The 25,766-nt window shown below is 37.6% G+C and overlaps 1 protein-coding gene and 1 long non-coding RNA gene across 3 annotated transcripts in view; both read right to left on the reverse strand.

The window, feature by feature from the left end:
- alcamb (activated leukocyte cell adhesion molecule b) overlaps nt 1–21,478 on the reverse strand; it is a 23,969-nt gene extending 2,491 nt beyond the window's left edge. The window contains exons 1-14 of the mRNA XM_053646473.1: nt 21,004–21,478; nt 10,523–10,629; nt 8,698–8,914; nt 8,541–8,605; nt 7,566–7,653; nt 7,306–7,482; nt 6,776–6,900; nt 5,910–6,042; nt 5,300–5,412; nt 5,080–5,206; nt 4,029–4,144; nt 1,970–2,102; nt 1,400–1,429; nt 999–1,113 (exon numbers count right to left, since the gene is read on the reverse strand). Coding sequence (XP_053502448.1) covers nt 999–1,113; nt 1,400–1,429; nt 1,970–2,102; nt 4,029–4,144; nt 5,080–5,206; nt 5,300–5,412; nt 5,910–6,042; nt 6,776–6,900; nt 7,306–7,482; nt 7,566–7,653; nt 8,541–8,605; nt 8,698–8,914; nt 10,523–10,629; nt 21,004–21,058 — 1,601 coding nt within the window. The 5' untranslated portion in view covers nt 21,059–21,478. The remainder of the gene's footprint in view (nt 1–998; nt 1,114–1,399; nt 1,430–1,969; nt 2,103–4,028; nt 4,145–5,079; nt 5,207–5,299; nt 5,413–5,909; nt 6,043–6,775; nt 6,901–7,305; nt 7,483–7,565; nt 7,654–8,540; nt 8,606–8,697; nt 8,915–10,522; nt 10,630–21,003) is intronic.
- Nucleotides 16,539–20,863, reverse strand: LOC128621021 (uncharacterized). Of its 2 annotated transcripts, none has more exons than XR_008388221.1 (3): nt 19,837–20,863; nt 17,758–19,328; nt 16,539–17,406 (listed from the first exon to the last, which is right to left on the reverse strand). It is a non-coding gene; the product is annotated as an uncharacterized LOC128621021 (long non-coding RNA). The 2 variants fall into 2 exon arrangements; XR_008388222.1 differs by having other exon boundaries at nt 16,539–17,069; nt 17,251–19,328.
- Nucleotides 21,479–25,766: the final 4,288 nt, after the last annotated feature.

Here is a 25,766-nt window from a genome sequence, read left to right on the forward strand (position 1 = left end):
TAGTTCATCTTCGTTATGGAACCGTATACAGTTTTGGGTGTTTCATTTTTAATTTTTACAAAAGCTTCAAGTGCAGTTATTTATTCGTCATGCTGTACGTGCAAATAGACGACTGCTAGAAGCCGTTGGCTGTGTCCCAAACCGCGTACTAACCTACTCTATAGTAGCCAAATTACATGCACCTCGCCTATTATATAGTAGGTAAGTACGCGGTTTCGGACACAGCCGTGCTCTCTTGTTTGCCGTCAAACGGTTGAGCACTGCCGTGTGTGAACGGGTCCTGTTGCAAAATGCGGTGAAAACTCCCACACGATGTTAATAGTGTGATTAAGGTGTGTACATGTCTGTAATGCGCGTCGATAATGCGACTAAAACAGGAATACACAGGAATACATGTCTTAATTCGATTTGTGTTTACTTCGAGTATGACTTTAGTCGGATTAAGGTCATCAATAATCACTGTTTGCATGGTACTCGATCAAAGCATAACCTTCACTGCATGAGGAATTCAAACTTAGCTAGCAAGGTTTTAGATAGACTGACTGTGTTTACCACTGTGTTTGTTAACCTCACTCTTTACCTGATGTGATCTTTGCAGGCAGACAGGCAAAGTTAGAAAAAAAATATTGAAAAATAAAATTCAGACTGTTTTGATAAAGTACATTTAATAAAATAAAATAAATTATGTTTTAGTAGAAAGGTCAAACTATAATATTGAGCATAATAACCCTGATCTTAGTGACAGGTTTTCCCAGGCTGCCACACATAATAATAAGTAGCACAAACAATATTGATATAAATAGTCACCAAGAACCTCCACATGCTTGTAGATATCTGGTTATAATAATCAAAATATTTTACGTGTGATTATAACTTCACTTGAATGAGGATTCATTTCTGACCATTTTCACTATTTGATGTACTTTTAGTATAAACATCCAGTGGGTCATTTTGAGTCAAGAAGAGCACAATGGGTTAGCTGTTCACTATGGTGTTACCTGGTTCTCTTCAAGTAGATCCAGTAGGCCAGACCGATAGCAACAGCAACCATGATTACACCTATGACGATCCCTACTACTACTTGCGTCTGATCTTCAGAGCCTTCCGGCTGCTCTGTTGGACAAAAAGGTACAATCCCATTAAAAACTTTTAAGTGATCCAGAGAAGTAAAAACAGGGATCAAAATATTGTTAATAAATCAGTCATGTGGTTTTTAAAAAAAATCTGCACATTTCAAATAATGCTGTACAAATAATGTTTTTGGCGATTTTCTAAGCTTATATATGGTAGTCAATTATCCAGGTAAAGCTTTGAGTTGCTAATATAATCACAATTTAAAGAAAAAAAATTCTACATTATTTGCTTACAGGAGAGTATTTATAAAACTTTGTGAACTCACCCCTTTTGAACATTGTTATGTCATCCAACACTGTAAACAGATAAAAGCGTCCGATTTGTGTGAGTTTTCAAATGTTTGTGGACAGTAACTTGTAAGTGTAAGCATAAGACTCATATTAATATGTAGCCAACTATGAATATAAATTTAGTCTAGCAGACCATGCTCTTTCAGTTCAACTTGATATGAAAATATAAATATCAATATACTGATAAATTCTATGTTTATACACTAAACTTTTTGGAGGTATTTTTTGGAGATATAGCCGTATTTTTAGAACAGTTACAAACTCTGAACGGAAGCAACTGTCTAGATATAAAGGGATCAACCCGAGAACCCTGCAGTTGTGAGGTGGCAATGCTACCCACTACTCACCTGCTGCTGATTTTATTTTTATATGTTAAATAACATTATCGTTGAGGTATTTTTTTCTCTGTCAGGAATCAAGGACGTATTTACTGTGTATCTATTAAGTTTCTCTCCTATTTATCCAATTTGATAGTTGTTTTAGGAGTGAAATGGCATTTTAAAAAGAGAAACAGCCATAATGCTGTAGAACAGAACTATACTTACATGTGGATATGTCAATGCTCTTTGTGTAGTAGCCCAGCCCATTAGAAACGGTGCAGTTAATTGTGAGATTGCCTGCTGCAGTCACTGTGAGATTGTATGTGACTGTTCCATCCACGAAGGAACTCTCGGTGGCCTATAATTACAAAACACAGACACACATTAACACATAATTTAGCACTGAGATTTAACTAGATTAGGCTGGTTTTATATTACAGCACCTCTATGGCAACAAAATAATGAACAGTTGTGAAACTGTCACTGTTTCGGTTTGTTAATGCATAGCTGTGATTTCACTAAGCACCACTTAAGGGCAGTATAGTACTATGTCCTACTCTACTACCACTCGATCCACTAACACCTTCCCTTCTCTGATACATGGACTGTGCTCTAGGGATGATCTCGAAGCTCATGAGTTTCACAACTCAATCCGATCAGCTGCACAGGTAATGGTGAACATAGAAAGTGTGTCTGTGCATCAAAAACCCCAATTCCAAAAAGTTGGGACAGTGGAAAATGCAAAAAACAAACAAACAGAAAGACTCATTCAGTTCACCACATTATTTAATGTTTTACTTTGTGAATTGAAAATATACACTCATTATAAATCTGTTGACTGCAACACACTCCAAAAAAGTTGGGACAGTTGACTGTTTACCACTGTGTAACATCACCTTTTCTTTTAATAACAGGTATTAAGTGCTTGGGCGCTGAGTGAAGACACGAGTTGGTTAAGTTTAGCTTGCAGAATTTTCCCACATTCATCCATTATGCATTTCTCCAGCTGCACAACTGTACAGGGCCTTTATTGCACTTCATAATGCGCCACACGTTCTCAATCGGAGACAGGTCAGGACTGCAGGCAGGCCATGCTAGCACCCGCACTCTCTGCTTACGCAACCATGCGCTTGTAATCCGGGCAGAATGTGGTTTGACGTTGTCCTGCTCTGAAAGGCAGCATATGTTGCTCCAAAGTGTGTACATAACTTTCTGCATTAATGCTGCCCTCACAGATGTGCAAGTTACTCGTTCCATGGGCACTGACATGCCATAGTAAAGCCATAACTTGCATCTGTGGATGCAGCGGCAAATGGTGTTGACTGACAAAGGTTTACCAAAAGTATTCCCGAGCCCATGTCAGGATATTCACAGTTTTTAAGACAGTGAGGTCTGAGGGATCGGAGATCACATGCATTCAGAAGTTGTTTTCGGCCTTGCCCTTTACACACCGAGGTCTGACCGGATTCCTTTAATCTTTTAATTATATTGTGCACTGTAGAAGGTGAAATGCCCAAAATCCTACCGATTTGTCTTTGGGGAATGTTGTCCTCAAAGTGTTGGATTATTCTCTGATGCTTCTGTTGGCAGATTGGCGAGCCTCGACCCATCCTTGCTCTTGAAGGACTAGGCCTTTTTTGGATGCTCCTTATATACTATGATTAGACAATTGCCTCACCTGTTTCACATCACCTTCTTATTTCAACTTGTCACATCGCTAATAGTCCTAAATTGCCCCAACCCATCTTTTTTGGAACGTGTTGCATGCATCAATTTCAAAATAAACATTTCCCTTCAAAAAACTATGCAGTTGATTGGGTAAAACATCAAATACCTTGTCTTTATACATTTTCTGTTTAAATACAAGTCAAAGTACATTTACAAATCACTCCTCTTTTGTTATTAGCATTTTCCATACTGTCCCAACTTTTTCGGAATTTGGGTTGTATTACATTACCACTTTAAGGGCCGCTATAGTAAAGCTAAGATCACATTTCTGTAATTGTGTCTATAATCTATTGTATCTGTAAGTCAGTATATAAAATAAACATGAGTTAATTAATGAATTAATTACTATTTGAAAGGTACTTACTCATTAACTACACATTAACTAATTTCCAGAACCGCTCATTTGTAGAACTGTTTAATATGTTGTAATTGTGTACATTATGCCCTTAATTTGTTTCTTTGCAGTCTCTAATAAAATTTCTCACTGAATCTAAAGTCAAAATCCCATATTGAGTGTGGCACCGGACGGCAGGGAGTTTCATGGTTTCTCGCTTACATTAGTGCCGTTAATGCTCCACTGCACAGTGGGTTTGGGTGATCCTTCAGCCTTGCAGCTCAGAATCTTGTGTCCATTACTGCCACACTTAGTCAGCTTAGTGATAACTGGAGCACCTACAAGTACAACAGGTCATCAACTATACAACAGTAGCTTAAAAAAAAAAAGAGAGAATTTTACTCAAAAGCACATTTAAAAAAAAAAATAAAAAACATACAATTTTTTAATACTGATCAGAAGGTTACTGTTACTGGGTTACTGATCAGAAGGTCAGGAGTTCAAGCCCCAGCACTGCCAAGCTACCACTGTTGGGCCCTTGAGCAAGGCCCTTAACCCTCAATTGCTCAGCTGTATAAAATGAGATAAATGCAAGTCGCTCTGGATAAGGGCGTCTGCCAAATGCCATAAATGTAATGTAAATGTAATAAACGGATGAAAGTCCACTTTTAGCTGTTTGAAAAATCTTCTTAGGAAAACAATATACACCTGAATACCTGTCAGTAAGTGTTTTTTTAAACAAAAAAAAAAAATTATTTAATTGTTTTGAAGTATGAAATTGTGATGCAACCTAGTGTTTGTTGTTGTCACCTGCTTTTAGTTTGGTATACTTCAAAATAATTTCTATTGTATTTTATAATGATAATTTTACAATTGTAAATAATAGTAAGGTAATCGTTTGAATGAGAACCTATAATTGGGTCCAAAAGTCTGAGACCACTAGTGAAAATACTTCTGTTTGGCATTCTGTTTCAATTTAACACGAAGGATTTGTGCTCAAAACGAGCTGACACAGACTCCAAAAGTTTGTGCTCCACATTTCCTTTTTTGTTTTCTAAAACTTTGCTTATTTCCTGTTTTTATATACTTTTTTTCTTTTTAAACCCTACAGTTTCAATTGTGGACTCAGACTTTTGGACCACACTGTATCTTGGTAGCAGACTTTTAGAACCCACTATAACCATACAGCTTAAGTGGAAGGATGTGTTTATTTAAGGATGAGGTGTGCTAGTAGGGGGGTATTGAAAGATTAAAATGAACACGGCACCCTTACCTTGGACGCTCAGCTCAAATGATGCTTTTTTGACAAGTCCACCCACAGAAACCACACACTCGTACACTCCGGAGTCTGAGAACTTCAGCTTGTCAAACTTGGGCTTACCATTCAGTCTGACGTTGTTCTGTAACAGTGTCAGTCATTAGAAATGGCAAAGTTGATTACAAATAGAAAAGACAAAAACAAAATCCTCCAAATCAGTGGTTCTTGACTTTACCTTTGTCCACAAGACTTGTGGATTTCCAGAGGCGTTCACCTCTAACTTTGCCTCAAAGCTCTCTGATAAATTTTTAGCAATCTTTCCTTGGCTGACGGCGGCGATATCCAGGTCTGCAAGACATAAAGTAAAATCTCTCTGTATTTCATTCTCTACGTCCACATGAATCGCCCATAGCGGATCTCAGATTCACATTCCATGCCATAAATCTCAATTCAGATCCGATCTTTCTGGGTTGACTTTCCATATTCGTGTTTGCAAATAACTCATCTGTCATGTGAAAAGACTTAAATGCTGAAACAACCCCCATCCACACATTTTCCAAAACAGTGAACAAAAACAAAACTGTCTTTCTGCCTAGTAGTCCATCCTCGCTGAAGAAGCAGCATGAGCCTTCATTTAAAAAATGCCTTGCAGATATTACTGGATGTGTGAATGTGGAAAAGCCACCTGCAATATGTGTATGCACAGTGAAGCATGAAAAAACACATCTTTCAATCTACTTGTTACTGAAAATTACTGCTTGCCCATGTATTGGATATGATTCTGTTCTAGGCCCACACACAAAACTGGCTCAAATCTAATCTAAACAAAGTTCCACATGACTTACACATAACGGTAAAACTAGTAGAGCCTGTCTTTCCTTCGTTGTCCACCAGGGAGCACTTATATTCTCCACTGTCGGCCCGGGTGACGCTGGGGAGTGTGTACGTGTCCGAGTTCTCCGTGGTCACCTTCTTCTCCTGCACGTTTAAATCGGAGCACATTTAGTGGGTTTCAGCACAGAGCTCACCTTCTCTCTGCCTGAAGCTTTGCATTAAAAGATCTTCACAATACAGGATTTTGGGAGAAACCGAATATATGTTATAAATATACATTCTTTCCACACGACTGAATATATGTGAGGGGTTTTACACCTACATATTGTTTAACAGTATAAAAACATATAAAGCTGAAAAGCATCTGACTTTATCGAGGACTGAAATTTTATGTCTGAGTACCGTAAATTAAAAAAAATTCAGATAGAACCAGATAACAGTATAATTCAATTAACATGCAACATGCATCCAGTCGTTTTCACCAGAAGTACAAGACTCATACTTGTGATTTTAATTAGAGTGAAGAACAAAAGACTGAGACTGAGTAAATTTGTTGGACCAAATAACATGCCACAATTTTGAGTTCTTAGTGGTATTTGTTCCTATGTGCATCTTTTTCAACAAAACTTTGATTCCCATCCAGGATGTACCTTGTGGCGCAACCAGGAAAAATCGGCTACTGGACATGAATGCATGAATACAAATGACATATGGACAACCACTTCTGGCCTTTTTCCAGAGCTAACACATTCTGCATTGTTGATAAAAGGTAATACTGTAGTATGTATAAATTATGCAGTAGCCCATATGTACCTCCAAAGCAGCTTGACATTAAGAGTGAGCTCAGAATGTAAAGAGCCAGACGTGCTTCACTTACCTTGATATGAAAGTTGTAGCTAGTCGGTGGGGGGTTCCCATCGGCCGCACATTTCAGGGTCACGTTGTCTCCCTCCTTTATCGGCTCTGCAGACACGACCTGGAGGCTGACCTTTTCACTGGGGTCTGTGAAGGGGAGAGGTGCGAAACCGAGGGATTAGCTCATATAGAAGGCTACAGAAAGGGCAAACAGATAAAGCCACTAAGCAGATGGTCATAATGAGCCATTGAGAGGTTCTTAGTCTCAAGAGCAGAAGTTTTTCCCGAGTGAGGAGTGCTTTTGAGAGCAGCAGCAGGGCTAGGCTGGCTATAATCATGCCCTGAGGCACCCAACAAAGCCCTATTCAAGCTTCGACATCCCTGCACCGTGTATTTGTGAAGGCAATTTATCCAGTCAGTAAATGCTGATATTCTAGTGTAAGTGGAAATCTACCAACTGATCCAAAATAGTTCATATTTTATTATTTGTTTACTAATAATGACAAAATATATTTTTTCATATTGACTTAAAAGTTGAGGACAGGAACTTACAGTGGATGACGAAGGTCATCGGCGCAGACACAAGGTCTGAGGCAAGGCTCTTATGATGGACGGAACAAGTGAACTTAGCGTTCATATCTGGCTTCGTAGCGGCATACTCCAGCTTGGAAGATGTATTCGAGAGGCCGGTGTCTTTGTCTGTCTGCACAGTTAGTGTGATGTTGACCACTTCAACGATAAAGAACAATGTTATTAGTCATATTTCTTAAGCCTTATTTGTCATTTAAACTTGGACTTGAGACACTTCATACCTTTCCCATCAGCTACGAGCGGAACATTGTCCTTCAGCCAGGTGATGCTAGCTAATGGATTGGCATCTTTAGCAGTACATACTGCCAGCTGTACAAATACAAAAAGAAACGATAATTATATATATTTCCAATGCAGCCTAACTACACTAGTTTATCACAAAAGAGTAGACCTTATAGGACAATCAAAGAGAGTACTTTAAATCTAAATTATATTCGGACATTTTATATTCAATATCTCGAGAGATTCAAAGCCCTTTTCTGAACTGAGTCAAAAACAAATAATACACAGATATGCTCCAGCTGTACTGTGTGTTCATGCAGCCATAATTCGCAATAAAACGGTACAAGCAGTGGGGGACAACAAAGAGAGAGACAGACAATGAGCAGCTCCTCCCATTAATTCAGGCTTCTCTCAAATGTAGCAAATGCCTTTTCCTGTGTTTGACGACTTCCAATCTATTTGTTCGAATTTGAATGACATGGACGCAGTATGAAAGCTGTATACTTAGTCTAGTTGTTTGTATAAGAGCCTTAAACAAAAAAGCTAAAAGCTATTACACAGTATTTGAAATGACCTATAAAATCATCAGGTAGATATAATATATACTGCCCATTTATCTCTCATTGAGATGTGAATGTCTCACATTAATACATATTTAGCACTGTTATCTTCATAAACGTACTGACGTATTTCTATACACTGTACTTTACCTGTAGTTAAAAATCTAGTCAGTGGACGAACTCTAATACACCACTACAGACAAATATCATGTACAGAATAATTGTAGGACTGGTTTTTACTGTTTTCAGAAAGAAGCCAAACATCCAATGAAAAGACAAAAGCTGTTGTAATTCTGCTCCAGGCATCTGGGTGGATGCTTTTGACATTTAGTCTATTAGAGTGTGTATCTGTATGAACTCCTAACAAGCCACACCTCAAAAAAAAAGTATCACAGCATGAAGTTTATGACATACCGTTGTTAGCTTGCCGAGCTCTATCACTTTGGATTGATTTGTGATTGTGGGTGGCGAAGGGGCCTCTGCAGGAGAAGAGCAGGTTATATCATTTAATAAACATATGATTACTTCAGCATGTTATGTAGTGTTCAGTGCTATTCGAGAATATACTTACTCTGAATTGTCACTTGAACTGGATACTCAAATATTTCTGTGCCTGCCACCACCATACAGGTCAAAGTCTTCTGATCGGCCATTTTTGCCTGGGAAATTTGCAGGCTGAGGTCCTTTGTTAGGCTGAGTCTGCCTTCGTACTCCACAATTGGGTAGAACAAGGCATCCTGAGACTTCGATTTTTTCAGAATATCAACGATGGTGCCGTCCGCTTTGGTCTGGGGAATAGAATCGGGCATCTCTTAGAATAATAATGCTGTAATCACGCATATGCTTATGATCTAGCCACACAGACGTCATAAACTCACTTGCATGCAATGCTGCGCAGTGCTCAGTGCAGATCATACTATCAATATTTTCACTGGGAAAGGTCGCTGTTTTCAGAGTTGCATTATGCAGGTGGTTATAAAAATATCCGGCAGAACAAGATATTTTTCGAAAGTTCGAGACCAGATTTCTTCTCCTTTTCTGTTAAATGCTATATATACACACTATACAATATAAAAGCAAGACATTTTGAAAATCCATGCATCCATTTTCTGTACCGCTTATCCTACATAGGGTCGCAAGGTGCCCGGAGCCTATCCCAGGGGACTCGGGGAACGATGTGGGGGACAACCTGGACGGGATGCCAACCCATCGCAGGGCGAAATGTTGAAAATATAAATAAAAAATCTAATGTGATAATGTTCAAATAAGAATAAGCAAAAGATTTAAATAACACCTTAATAGTAGTCAATCTTGTGAACACGTCATGGACATGGAAAGTTTCCTGGTTGTGGAAATCATGTTCATATGAGATCATTACAATTTTCTCGGCGTCACATTTTAGGTTCCACCCACATTAGTTGGCTGCCAGCCTATAAAATAACATTTGATATCGCATGTCCTTTTTTTTTCCCAATGAACTAGAAATAGCCAAAAAATAAATTGCTATATCTGCTTTCGGATGCAGGAGAAGTGACTGCACAGGTTCCAAATATCAGTCTTTTATTTATTTATATACGTGCTGACATAGTATTAATAGTATAAATTGGGCGCACATTAATGTTACATGGAGATACAAAATTGCGAAAAACTTTTTTCATGCAGTATACTATATATGAGTTTTAGAATGAATAATTTGTATTCCTGTTTTGGTTAAATTTGCGTCTCTTAAAAAAAATGTGCTTATGGTTTAACGGCTAAGCTGACCAAGCAGTCATTTCCTATGTTTAGAGCTCACTGAAGTAGCAGGGTTTATCAATCATCTGTAGTATTTTATTGTATTCATAATGCCATATCTATATATTTACTACTGAAATGAAATGGCATTCCATCGTTTTTTGAATGAATATTGTTGAAAACATGTGTTATGGTGAAAAATTGTGGTTACAATAAATTGTCAGACAGTGGCAATGGACTTACTACTGCCACATGCTCGAGTCAATAAGAAAAAAACAACTTGGATTTAAGACCAGATTCGTAAGTAATTGAGACATGCTATTATTTTCGTAAAGCTCCAACCTGCAACATATATGTGCACAATAATTGCAGAATTGTGCATACATAAAGTCTGTAGTTATATCCACGGTCTCAATACCCATGTGTGCGATTTCTCTGGATATGACCCTAAGACCATAGCTGTAAAATTTTCCGTTTATTACTTCGGGTTTCTGTTTCTCCATCCTAGCTAACAAATTTACATCTGTGAGATCCTTTTATCTGGAGCAACTTACAATTCAAATTTAACTCACAACCAGGTTACTAGCACATGACCTCGTTTTCTGACTTACCAAAACCAATAAAGATAAAAAAAAAGATTAAATGCGTAGGAATATACTTACATATTTCCATTTAGCTATGATGATGTCCTCTAGTTTGATGTCTCCTTTGTTGCAAGGCACTTCAACAGTTTCACCATATTTGCCCACTATGGTTGTGAGTCCACTCACTGAAATAAAAAAATAAATAAAAGAAGAAAAACTTGTGGGATGGTTCCAGGAAGGGGGCAGTAAGTTTATTTCAGGTAACAGAACAGAACCATTATAATACAAGTTCAAGTAACATTTTAATGAGTTTGTTATTACAGAAATAGATATTTAAAGAGTATTGAATATTCAAGGAGCAGCAGGTATATGGGTTTAATTTCTCCTATATAATTTGAATCCTGCTGCATCACACTGAATGTCCTCATCTGCTTATCAGGCAAAGCAGTCAGAGATTTTGAATATTCAAATAAAGCCAAATGCCACCTTGGCTTAGAAATAAACACACAGCTCGTCTTCTCCACCTAAACAACACCCAAGTATTACGGAGCTCGTGGCTTTGTATAGATTCGTCAGAGTAAGTAAGCTATATATGGGGGCTGAATATATTCAGCTATACAGTATATTGTATATGCTGTATATTCAGGCTGGATGCTATATACAATCAAAGCATATGACATGATTATGGACAAACCATGCTACCAAAACCTACCTGTCCTTTCACTATCCATGACAATCACCTGATGCCAGATCAATCTTAACTTGCTAGGGTTCATACACATTTTTACCAATAAATTTCAATGACTTTTGAGGCAAATTTTCATGACCATACAGTCCCTAAAACATCTACGTATTCACGTAAAATAAGAATAAAAATTCATATCAAAATTGATCACAACATATCTTAACTAAAATTTAACCAAAACCAAAATAACTACAGTAATCTGTGTGTATTGAAGAACGTTTACACAGCTATACCATAAAAGCAGTCCATACAGCACAAAGCCCTAGTATGGCCACTTGGAGTATAGTTTTTATAGTGCACCTTTAAAGCTCATGATCACTACCTTCTGCCATTTTATGGATTAGAGCTGTAATAGAGTGGAGAAGAGTGGGAAAATATCTTCTTTTATGTTAAATGATAACAGAATTTTCATTGTAAGTGAACTGTCCACTGGGAACTGACAAAGACATACAGACTAGCATCAAAATACAATGGTTGCAGACACTTTTTGGGTTTATTGTCCAAAAAAGAGAATTAAGGGAATAAAGAAAATAGTTAAATAACTAGATTTGCAAATAATATTTTATTTTAATAAATGCTCCGTTAATGTTTCTCGTCTCATCACATTGACAATAATGCGTTACATCACAGGAATCACGTAAACGTTTGCATCCCTGGATATTACTGTTGGTTGTTTAATGTTTCTATCGTCAAACAGTTGTCAAATATTAAACATTAGCTACTTAGTTACTTATTTTACCTCACACTCTGCTGCTAGACCGCCGAGGCAGACCAGCCTAAAAAACGTTTTTTGATGTTACCCTACAGAGAGAACGTGACCTTACATGACGTGACCGATCGCCTGAATATTAAGTGTTGTTTAACCGATATTATCAGTTAAACATTTATTCTATTATGCAGGTATTTGTGAAGCACATTTCCATGACTTTTCCAAAACTTTCTGAGTTTTATTTATTTTCCCATTAACTTCTCCAGGCCTGGAAATTGCTATTTTAAAATTCCATGACTTTTCCAGGTTTTTCATGACCATGTAATCCCTGCTTGATCTCATTTCAATTCCAACCAGCCATTTCACTAGATACATGGTAGTAAATGGTCGTACACCTCTAAACTATTTTAGGCACCATGCCTTCAAACAGTTCAGTGTCAGACAGAGCCTCACTCCTTCCATCCATATACTGCACATCCTCCCAAACCTTACCCTGTCCTACCTGCATCAATTATATAACAGTAGTTACATAACAGTAACCAAACCATAATAAGCTACATTTTATGCTAGGATACGTGTTACGTTTCTTAACGATTCTAAGAACCATGGCATTTTCTAATAATTACAAAGTTCAAGCCATTGTCTGTTCTAAAATTCGAAATATATTTAATGGCGTAACAAGCTGAGCTCATACTTAACCCCCCTAAATTATTATTATTATTATTATTATTATTATTATTTTTACAGAAGTACAGAGAATGCCTCTGTTTTCAGGATATAAGGGAAATAATTGTACATAATACCAATATACGTATGTATAATCAGAATAACCCACCCAAAAGTATGTTGGACAATTAAAAACCCCAGTTTTGACTGCAAAGGATGCAAGAAAAATAATTGTGCACCGTCATTCTTTTTTTCACCTACATGTATATATCCAAATGCATCAAATAAGAATCTAACCAATGAAACATGAATGTATATGTTTCTTTTTGCATTCATCATTTCTCTTTAACCTGATCAAATTTCCTAACCCATTCAGGCCTGGATCTTTCGATACATGGTAGAACCAGTTCATGAGGTAATGCATCTAGCTACTGATTGCACAGTGACATACTTTTGTCTCATGAAGGACAAATATTGTCAAAGCAGAAACTCTGAACTCTACATATACTTACCTATGCAAGTCAACTTATATAATTATGAATTCTTAAAGGTAATACCCTTTTTAAATTCTAGATTTCAGTTGTTTTAATTCTTCGCTATTAGAGCTTCAATAGTTTAAGGTACAGTGCATAATTAATTTTTTGTTAAAATGGAAAAAAAAACCAACAACAAATAAACATTATTGAGTCAAAGGACAAAAAATATGATCTTCCAGAGCTGCTGTGAGTTGCCCTGACAATCCTGTAACAGTAATTGAAAATCAGCACTGTGTCAGGAAGGAAATTCATATGCATATGTCATAGGTCAGCTCACACGTGTCAAACCTCATCATGCCCATCAGACACAAAAGATTACTGACTACCCAGTCACAGGCACGAGCCAGCAGTCAATCAGGAGAGAGGGAGAGAGAGAAAGAGAGACCATAATACCATAATTAGTAAAAAAAATATATAATTAAGGAACAATTAACAATAACATTTTTATTTATTTATCTGCTCTCAAATTTAGTCGGAAACAAGGCATGATGGTTTATTATCAGCCAATTTATCCTCATTATATAGTTTGTATCATTACCCAGTTGTGAAGTTGTTTTTGCTAAAGTGATAGTGATAGCCAGTTAGTGGATATTTTTGTAGTTCAAACGCAAGTGTATTTCATCCAACGATCTGTGTAGTTTAGCAAACAGAGACTCTTCCTTATATATCAGCTAGCAAGCTAGAGTTAGAGGGTTAGCTTACTACTGTAGCTGTTTATAGCTTACATTCAAAGATTACAGCAGAGTAACTCTTTCCCCTTCATCCAGACATTATATTTTCTATACATCCTGCAGCTTTGAGAGAACTGTAAGCACATAGGCCTCGTTTCAAGGCTCTACTTTTCCAACTTTAACTTTACCCAAAGTCTGCATGCCTGTGTTTAAATGTATCAAGGACTCATTGTCCTGTGAACACAGATGCGGTCGCCTGTCATTCCTGTCAACGGAGGCCTCTGCTGTAGAATTACGACCTGAACAGACTTGTTGCAAGACAGATCTTTGTCTCGACATGCGCATTTTTTAAAGAATGCTGAGCAAAAAAAAAAAGGAAGTGATAACATTTTTTGTTTTTCTTGTATATTTGATCAGTTAACAGTTTCAAAAGATTCAGTAGTGAATCAAACATATATACATATTTTTTAAATGTAAAGATTTCCACATAAAGGTTATCACATTATGTCGAAATTACAAGCTTCTGATGTTTTTGCGCCGGTCAGATCTCTCTATATTGACGGTTCACATTCGTAACAATAAGTGACCCATATCTTTCTTTAATATGAATACGCCTATTTCCTGAAATGCCCGGCATGCACACATCAATACCGGTCTTTCACGGTTCACATGAATCCCAAACAACAAAGAAAAACATAGTGGAAGCTACAAATGAATATGCTAGTAGCCCAAGACTCCATTACAATTTGCTCTGCAGTTACAGCTAATCAGCTGTATATCATCAGGTTTAGAAGATGAACAATAGCTCAATGGATAGCCTTTTGCTGTTTTTCCACCAATCCCAGAAAAATTCAGATCTGTGTCACATTAAGGTATCATGTAATGTGAATTTAACCTAAGATTTATAAATGACCTTAGTAACATAGGCAGGACATACACATGAAAGGTTTATCTTTACTGATTTTACCTTCACTTAGGCAGCACATACTTCTGAAAGGTTTATCTTCAATGAGTTAACTGAAAATGATTTGAGAAGATACACAATGCGCTTCTTAACTTTGATCTTCGAAGCAGTTTTCTGTCTTTCTTTCATTTCAGTTGCCATGGCTTGAATGATGGCAAAATGGGCAAAAGTCAACTCATCTGACCTGAATTGCTAAGCAACAGCTGTCTATTTTATACAAGTGTTCATTATTGCCTTTATGTTCCTTGGATGCCGCAGACAGTGAGGTCCTAAAAAAAACCTCCATCTAATCTCACTCAACAAACAGAACATGGCATTAACACCTACATTTGAGAAGTGAACACCAGATGAGCACACAAAGATGGATCTGCGAGCGTGTTGTGCTGATTCCTCAGAGCTGATGCTTGTAGGCCAGGTGAAGTAAACAAATCCACCCCGTGCTCCATTTTCAATCTTCTTTTGTAAGCAGGTGCTTTGTTTAAACATTACGCTCCACAATCACTCATCTGCTGCCAAAGTATCACACAATGCTTAATTAATTCTGTCAACTGCACAAATACGACATGAAACCCTTCAAAAATATTTATATACTGAACCTGTATAATAGTTTCATACACCTACACCTAAACATATTCATGATTATAACATTTCATAGGAATATGTCTTTTTACTCTTGGCTTTATTACCTCACCAGTGTATAACTCTACCTTATTGATTTAGTGAGATATTGAAGAGATGAGTCATGTCACGAAGCCTAACGTTTTAGCTAATTGCATTTTTCGATTAGTTTGACTGGATATTGATTAATATATACATTAACTGAGCAGCTGGTAGACATATAAATTCTTGTCTTTCAAAGATAAAAGGACATCAAAATATGGTTTCATTTTGGCATGTACTTCAAATGATTTGTTGCTAATAAATGGCTTATTGTGGATTATTTGGGATTTTTGTGGATCCAAGCACAACAGCACCACAAAGGGTGGTAAGAAAAAGACTCATAATAGCATGAAGAAGCAAGGCTAGGGCCAGGGCTTGCTGCCAATTCACACAGTCTGTCACTGACAGTCTCAGGTGTTTACACAGAGTGAAACACCCCGCAGATTGGTTCTATAATACAATATTATATATATAAAATACAATGGCAATGTAATGAACTATCTATCATCCTTATCCCTTTGGAGGAGAAATTAAAAGTAGACACACTAAGCACATGTTGTCCAATCAAAGTACAGATTACATAAAAAAACCGATGACGGAACCATAAATTTAATGTTTTTGGTTTGAAATTAATGATTTACAAGTTATTCGCTTACTATGTTTTTCTTACATGGCATGAACCCAGTTGGGTATTATGGATGTGTAACACCTTAAAAAATGTAAATAAAAAATGTAAATAGTGCAGCTGCCAATCTGTCTTTTAGTGTGTGTGTGTGTGGTGTATTATGTCATTGAGGCCTCATGATATAATGCACTGCTCATCCCTAATAATTTCATGGTTAAGTGATTCATACATGCATTTTTGCCCTCCCACCTAATACCATGACCAGCCGCCACTGTACGTTAAAATGAATTTCAGTAACGTTTACTTCTAGGCCATAATCGGCTCCTATTGAGAGGAAGGAACAGCTTTTAAGAAGAGAGTTTAGTGTTCACTAACCATTGACTATTAACCTTTAGGATGAGGCAGTTCAGTAAGGCTGGGTCTTGAATAAATAGAGGTTACCATTTTCAAATGCCAACAAGCGGAAACTGATTTTGAGCCCATATTACGTTCCCAAATGTCCTCTTGCCAATCTAGTGAGCAAGTGCCATTAAAGCTTCTTGAAACTGCCATAAATTTAGTCAGTGAATGTCTGTCAGGCCAATGCTTCATAAAAAGCATTTTGCAGGTTAAGAGATAAGTGCACTCCGGAATCATATCCATTAAGTGCTAAATTATGAATTTGATGGTAGATACCCCCAGGGGCCAGAATGCATTAAAAATCCAGCAATGTCTCCCATTAATGAGTAGTCATTAAATATCAAAGAGCCACATCAAATACACTCAGCTCCTGGTGACTACATGGGCAAGTTCACAATGGCTACTGCATCAAAAAAAACAAAAAACCTAGATGTTTGCTTTTTCATCACTGCTCCTTTATCTACAGTACAAATGCATTTGGACATAGCACGGTTGAATTTCCAAGGCCTGTAGAGCCTCACGTGTTCATATTATCAGCATTTGCATGCAGGACGCAGGGAGGCAGTCACAGCTGCCAATCAGAACTGATGCCAAAACATGAAGGTCAGCTAACTTGTTTTGAGATGCACTTTCTCCGTACTTGCAGACACCTTTGATGAAAGCAAAGGGCAGTAGTGTGAAAGAATAAACCGATGTTAGCTGCACAAACAAAAGCTGTGTAAATACAACAGTATACATAGATCGTCTGTGCAGAATGGAAAAGAAATAATGCGCGTCCAAAATATGGCTTTTCTTGTGGTTCATGGTAACCCATTATACCTTTATCTTTACCTTCGTTGTGCCACATGTTTCAATGGTAATGTGTAATAAAATCGTCCATCGTGACCTAAGTAAGTCAACTGTGCATGTCTTGGTTTGCATGCTGCAGATTCTTTTCACATTCCTACTTGGTGAGGGGTCTGCCTACTACACCCTGATCTGCCCTGCCTTGAGGATTCAGCATGAAACCCAGTTACAATATTAACGCCTATGCGCCAGCCTATTCTCAAGTTAAAATCAGGTCTAAGAGGTGCATTATGCACTTCATTTCCTACTGTTTCATTCATAACATTTCATTAAGCAGACATGATTCAACTTGAGTTAACCTAGATTACAATACTGTAAATGAATAACATTTTTTTTTTATATATAGCTGACTCTTCACCCCATGTAAGGGAAACAGTCAGGAAATACCCTGACTGTTGAAATAGTGCTCTTTGGCCTAACACACAAGCTAACAGACAATTGAAATGCTGGAAAAAGAGACTTTCAAGCATGCAAAGCTATGGGACCACACACCTGGAACAGGTGTGTCTGCTCCAAACTGCAGAGGCAATCCGTGGTGGCTTGCACACTCAAAGCAAAGCGACATCAAAGTTTGCCCCAATGAAAGATCGCCCCACCTGCAGCCTATTCTCCTTTTTCTTGGCCAACCGCAAGCAACAGTAGGCTACAGTTCAGTGTTGAGCCTCTATAAAAGCATTAGAACATTTAGAGCCTGTGTAAAATGCTGTAACTTGTTGTACTTAAAAGAACATTGAGAATATGGCTGCAACACCAAGAGCTACACTTCCGGACCAATTACCCCTATCAATATTGATGCTGTAAATGGGCTGTTTTGGTGAGAGGTGTCAATTGAATCTTCGTCTTTAACTAAAGCAAAGTGTTTTTTTCCCCCTGAACCAGTTGAACAGGAAGTAGCTTGTTTAGTTAAACACTGTGGCGGTTCAATTTTGATTTTTATCGCTCATGGTTCTAGCCCGAGAGCTCAAGGTGCTTGATTTATAAGCGTCAGTCTACATAATTGTTTTCTCCCAATTTAATTACATATCTCATTTAATTTTGGTTGCACAACGGTCAAATTATTATTTAACTGTGACTGCACATGGTAAAAAAAACAACTTAATAAGTCTGTAACAAATAACTTTACAACAGTCTTTCTATATACAGATGCTGATTCAGCCATGTTTAACATTTAAGTGACATACTACAATTCAAATTTTGCAGTCGGATTTAGATACCATATTCCTTGCCTCGTAAATAAAATGTCAATTCCCTGCAGAAGAGGCTCCTGATGATTACTTTGGGATTAGAAACACGTTCTATCTTACTTTTTCTGAAAAACTGGCTTTATTTCCTAAACCCTGACACGCCCTAAAATGGATTATGAGCTCTCAAAATCGTAGTGAAGCTCCTTTGTGCCCAGGGGCTGAATAAAGCCACTAAATAAAGTTGTTTTAAGATGATAACATGAAAGACAACGGGCATAGTCCTCACTCATAGTCATAACTCTCATTATGTTTCTCTACATAATCAGAATAAAGCCCTGAGCCTCGTGGGTCAGGTATTTAATGGATGACATCAAATCACTGTAAATCAAAATGGACGAAACTGCTCCGGTCACTCCACTCTAACAAAATGTAAATGGACCTGATGGCATATTTCAGACTAAGAGCCTGCAGCTGCATGTGGTGCAGTCATTCATATGACACCCGGGATCCTCAAATAAAGGAAATAAAGGACACAGAACAGATAAGACCCTCTCCATGGGGGTGTATGCACTTGTGTTAAATTCAAGAGAAGAACTCCTCACTTGGAGAAACATGCACATGGGATAAGAAAAACCCATTGGACAATGTGGCCCGTAGGGGTACAGTGCATAACAAAGGGAGGGAAACAACTTGACTCATTGTCTAAAGCAGGGTGGACCTCTAGGAACACCGGAGCTCCTAGAAAGCACCTTCCTTATGTGCATTTCAATAGGAGCCATTCCTGCACTGCAAGAGCGACAGAGCTGTCCTTCTGTCAGTCGTAAAAAGCAACACATCTCCTCCTTTTTGAATGCAGAAACAACTGTTCTCTTGTTTTGCCTGATAACAGATAAAAGTAGCTCTTATGAATAGGTGAAACTCCCAGGAAAGAACTCAGAGATATTGCTGTTATGGGGGCTTGGGAGCTAAAAGAAACCATTAAAAGATCTCTCACCATTTTATTGTGAAATTAATATATAACTTGATCTATAACTTGATCTACTCATGAAAGAAATCTGTATTAAAAAAAGCTCTACAAAGACTTGATTAAAAAAAACAGATTTTTTTTAATCACTGACACAATTAAATATTTGACCATTCAAGATTCACGTCAATGGCCAATGATGTGTACATAAGACTTGGTTTCAGAAGGGGGTGTTCAAATGAAAACAAGCCAGGAGAATCCCACCAGCTAAACAAGTTAGACCAGGTGTGACGCTGTCAGCTGTGTGTACTGTATGTGTGTGTGTGTGTGCCTGCGCATTTGTGTGTGGGTGTTTGTGTGCGTGTGACCAGAGGGGGTGGGGGAGGACAGAAGTACCACAAGAACAAAAAACAGATGCCTCACTGCTACTTTTCTGTGACTCCTTCAATAGCCATTAAGCCCTATTTGGTCTGGCAAACGCATTGCCTCCTTTACTGCTCCGGAGGAGCTACGGGCTACAGGATTCAAAACAGCACTGAAGTCACGCAACACGATGCCCTTGCAGGACAAGCTGTCAATCTTTCAGCACAAGACACACTGCCACACCATCTTCTTGTGTCTGGGTCTGTCCACGGAAACAGCACTAACTGAGCAACATACCTGTTTTTTTTTTTTTCAAATACATGGCAAGTGCTGTACTCACAAGACCATCTTACCAGACACAGAATACTGAAGATGAAGATGTATAACTGAATATTCAGAACAAAAGGCTATTCTCAGCATGAGCCATTTCATCACCTGGTGAAGGCTGCATTCACATGCAAGCCTGAGGGAAAGAAACCAGCACCTCTCACCCCCAACCCCCTCTTCACACTATCTCACTGTCTTACTCTCATGCACACACACATTCCTTAAAAAAATAAAAAACCCTTATCAATGGTACAAAATAACAGCATGTTAGACAAAGTAAACTCTGTACTGCAACAGGTGCAGACATTTCCTCAGATTAAAAAAAAAAAAAAAAAAAAAAAAAAAAAGTGTTCACTCCCCACACCCAAACTTCACATGAAGACGATTTTTAGTTAAACTAGATGACTTAAACTTTATCTCTTATTAGAAAGAGACTGGAATCCCCACCCCACCCACATTTTATGTAGCCTATAAGTCCAGTTAGCTAAATCAGAATTCTAAAATCCAACTCAGTACTCGATTCAGCATTCTATGACTTAATTCAGTACTGCAAGAAGGAATCAATTCTTGAGTTTTACTCCGAATTCTTTCTGAAGAGCTCTTTCTATTAGAGTTATTGTAAGAGTCGTAAGAGTTCATTCAGTACTACTTAATTAGTCCTAAGAGGTAAGTCAGAACTATACGAGTTAATTCAGTACTGTAAGGACTGAATTACAGCAACGTTAGTTATTTAATACAACAGGTTACTCAACATTTCGTTTTTGGTAGTTAAAATCCTTAGTCTGGTTACTTATTGATTCAGCACCAGACTTTTTAATTACATTAAAGCCATAGCTCTTAAAAAAGCATATATATTATTATATGCTGGTAATAAACAGACACTGCATTACTGGTCAGTACCTTGGTCCAGCAGGGACATGATGAGGACGCACGCAGAAAAGGCAGTCAGACGCATTCTTGGGAAACTATCAGTTGTTCAGCCTCCTCTTGAGCAAAAACAAAAACCCCACAATCACAACTTTCTGAAGTAAGTCCTCGGTTTCTGGAGCAGATGAGACACAGCGAGCCCTGTATTCAAACTGGTGGAAGTGTTACCGCGTGCGCCTCCAGTTCAAGCCTCAGCAACCCGCTGCGCGAGCCGTACAACAACACTATAGGTCTGATTATGAAGCCCCGCCCGAAATCAATGGCGCCCCGCCCACTTCCTGAAAAGCGTTTTTCAAACTCGTTGCTGCTTGGATTTTTCAGTAGGGTCTATGTGGAGGGCTTTTTTGTTTTGTTTGAAATAGCAGTTTCAGCTTTTAAAGTCTTCGAACTGTTCTGTTAAAACTCAAAACACTGTGAGCTAGGTGGTAACACCGACTGGATTAAAATTGGTTTGACGTTGGACGTTCGATATTCGAGGATATGCGGAAATTAAGGGACCGTCTCTAAAGTTACATACGACACCTTTTAGATTTTTAATATTTAACCCTACAATGCATGAACCAAAAAACTTTCACGAATGCATAAAGGGGGTCCAAATGACCCGTATTGGATTGAATGGTTTTCTTAAAAAAAAAGATGTCCTTTTAATGAAATAATTATATATATATATATATATATATATATATATATATATATATATATATATATATATATATACACACACAGTCATATACAGTATCTCACAAAAGTGAGTACACCCCTCACAATTTTGTAAATATTTGATTATATCTTTTCATGTGACAACACTGAAGAAATGACACTTTGCTACAATGTAAAGTAGTGAGTGTACAGCTTGTGTAACAGTGTAAATTTGCTTACCCTCAAAATAACTCAACACACAGCCATTAATGTCTAAACCGTTGGCAACAAAAGTGAGTACACCCCTAAGTGAAAATGTCCAAATTGGGCCCAAAGTGTCAATATTTTGTGTGGCCACCATTATTTTCCAGCACTGCCTTAACCCTCTTGGGCATGGAGTTCACCAGAGCTTCACAGGTTGCCACTGGAGTTCTCTTCCACTCCTCCATGACAACGTCATGGAGCTGGTGGATGTTAGAGACCTTGTGCTCCTCCACCTTCCGTTTGAGGATGCCCCACAGATGCTCAATAGGGTTTAGTTCATCACCTTAACCCTCAGCTTCTTTAGCAAGGCAGTGGTCATCTTGGAGGTGTGTTTGGGGTCGTTATCATACTGGAATACTGCCCTGCAGCCCAGTCTCGGAAGGGAGGGGATCATGTTCTGCTTCAGTATGTCACAGTACATGTTGGCATTCATGGTTCCCTCAATGAACTGTAGCTCCCCAGTGCCGGCAGCACTCCTGCAGCCCCAGCTTTAAATAATGGCATATTTTGTGTATGAGCCCATTCTGCAGTGAAATTCATGTCTAATTTAAATGTGATTTAATAGCTCATTTGAATAAATATCAAAAATCTAAAAGGTGTGCATCATACCTGACACCTAGATGAACACTTTACAGTTAGTTTTGTGACTGTAAGTCATTCCCTTCAAATGCTACTGAAGTTAGAAACGTGTTTAACAATGTCGTATGTAACTTTAGAGACGGCCCCTTAATTTCCGCATATCCGTGAATATCGAACGTCAAACCAACTTTATTCCAGTGTAACTCCGGTCTTTTAAGGTCTACATAACATTTGTCCATTGTTAAATTTCATTAAATACTAAGCCACACTGACTGTAAACAAATCTTCTATCATACATTCATACTATTATAACTGATGTATCACACCTGCAAATAATTTTAATGTTCATAATGTTGTGACATTATTTATATGACCTACATATTTATCCCTATTCTGAATCTAGATATCTCTATCTGCAGTATGTATCTTAATATTATATCTATCTATCTATCTATCTATCAATCATAAGGCGTTAGATTAAATTACCAATACAATTAAGAGTTTATCTATTGTTTCTTATCACAGTATAATGTATACCTGTATATAATCACACCACTGGTGTAACACACTATAATTATGTTGACATAAGATCAAAGAATCTTAATATCTCACCAGGGACTATGTCCTTTCTCTCTTGTTCACGCTCTCCTTTGAATTTACATTTTATATCCATTATTACCCCAAAAGCGTCCCTGCTGCTGCACTATTCTCTCAGCTCATTCACATTTGTATTGTCCTTCCTAACACCTCCTTCTGGCCTGATGGTGAGCCTGAAAGCCCTCCCTTTTAAACAGTAGGAGAACCCAGAGCAGGGCTGCAAAATATGAGAATCTTTACTTGTTTTTGAAGCAGAAATATAAGGTAAATCTTATATCCATAAATCCAACATTCAACACAGACACCTCCATGCATTCACTTGGCATGCATTTCTGATGAGTGTAGTTTGGGTAGATTATATCACCTTTTTGAGCATTCAGACAATCTAACCAGATTTTTCAAGAAGTATAATGTCTTTTAAAACTGGACATTGGACATGTTTTGAGATGAGGCAGAGCCAAAATCGGAGTTTGTATCAATTTAATAACAAAGCACAAAGAGGACCTTCAAAAGTCAAGGTTTAATCTGTGCTCTATTAAATCTTAAAATATGGAAACATTAGAATGACGAGTTATAAAGTATCTTCTGTAATACTGGTATTGCAACAACAGAGATTTTGAGCCACGATATTCTTGCAGTTTACTATTAGACATTGTAGATATTTGAACTATTCACTAAAAACCAGAAAATAATTCAATCCTGAGTCAATATATCATTAATTCTATTCACTATTAGACATTATAGAATATTCAATCTGTTATTCACTATTCACCATCCAAAAACTGAATCAATACACCAGTACAATTGAAGCTTTCATGCACAAAATATTTCACTGGTGTTCGGCTATTAAATGTTGACCACACTGTGTATTAGTTGTTTTTTTGTTTGTTTGTTTGTTTTAATGTCATAATCTAACAAATCTCATAGCTTGTGTGTAATAGCACCAAGTCTAAACATCTGTTCTTAAAAAAACTATTAAGGGAACATGAACATTCTAAAGAATATTAAACTCTCTAAAGAGACTCTGTCTTCCAGCATGCTCCGGAGGACATGAAATGACTCACTCCACAGAGAATGAATGGTGAGGATTGGCTGTAGAGACCTCATTATATTCAATGTAGAATAGAAAAGGGCAAAGAGCAGAGGAGGAATCTAACATACCATCATGCTCTAGACTGGCAGGAGGTGCAAATGCCCTTAATGGCTTGGCCAGTGTCAGTCAATGACCAAATCTCTAATGTGTGATTGCTTCATTAGTTTATATAACCGGGAACTTGCTGACTTTAGACCACTAAGACTGAGGGTTTATTTTAAACCTGAATCTGTAAATGCACTACATTCCTAATCTATACAGTTATGGTGCAGTACGACAATTTTACTAATGTGTATTATATTTTCTCACATGCCTACATTCACATTTACATTACATTTACCTCATTTAACTGATGCCATTATCTAAAACAACTTACATTTGAGACAGTGTAGAACTGAGCAATTGAGGCTCAAGGGACCAACAGCAGCTTGGTGGTGCTGGGATTTCAACCCCTAACCCTCTAGCTCAGATGATAAGGCATTGGGCAACTGATTGAAAGTTTTTTGTTTGTTTTGTATAAGAATAATGTAATCTAAATGTCACATGAAAATCTTATAACCCTGACTATTTTACCTGGATGGGACAGCGGCATACATTTATGGCATTTGGTAGACACTCTTATCCAGAGCAAATTACATTTATCTCATTTTATACAATTGAGGATTAAGGGCCTTGCCCAAGGGCCCAACAGTGGTAGTTTGGCAGTTCTGGGGCTTGAACTCCTGACCTTCTGATCAGTAACCCAGAGACTTTAACCACTGAGCCACCACTGCCCCTAGCATAGCATAGCATAGCAGGTAGAGTTGCTGCCTCACAGTCCCAATTCTGAACTCAGGTTACTGTCTGTATGGAGATTTATATCTTCTCCCTATATTCATGTAGGTAGGGGGACTGTCTAAGCTAAATTGCCTGTAGGTGTGAATGAGTGCATAATTGTGTGTGCATGGTGGTTTGTGATAGACTGACTTATAATTGGAGAGAATTCTCCTGTCTTGTGCCCAGTCTTCCTGGGATAAGCTTAAGATGTACTGTGACCCTGATCAGGATAAAGCAGTTAAATATGAATGGATGAATGAATGAATGCATGAATAGTCTAATTTGTTCCAAAATACTCTTATGGTTATGAATATTTTTGGCCACACAGTGACTGTCTTTGTGGTCACATAATCATTTCTGGTGACAAATAAAGCATGTAGTATTTAAAACCTAATAACATTGCAGTAAATCATTCACTTTAAATAGAAAGGTGACATCCTCATAGCATTTTCAATAAGGGTAATATCAGTAAGATATGTCTATAGTTAAGTTCAGGATAAGTCAGAGGCATATCAAAAACTTATGCTAATGGAATTCAGTATAAGAGAAGATGCTCTTCTTCATAAGAGGATGGTAGACAAAGTTTTGAAATTATGTATCAAAGTGCATTCATAAAAAATGCTCATCGTATTAACAAGGTTTGCATCCAAAGCTATAATGCTTGCTCCTTAGGTTTTATGTTATTTGTTTGAAATGCAAACTTGATCAACACCTCACAGCTGATACTTTTAAAGTTATTTTTCAAAGG

Source organism: Ictalurus furcatus, chromosome 17 (assembly GCF_023375685.1).
Source record: "Ictalurus furcatus strain D&B chromosome 17, Billie_1.0, whole genome shotgun sequence".
Classification (NCBI taxonomy): Eukaryota; Metazoa; Chordata; class Actinopteri; order Siluriformes; family Ictaluridae; genus Ictalurus; species Ictalurus furcatus.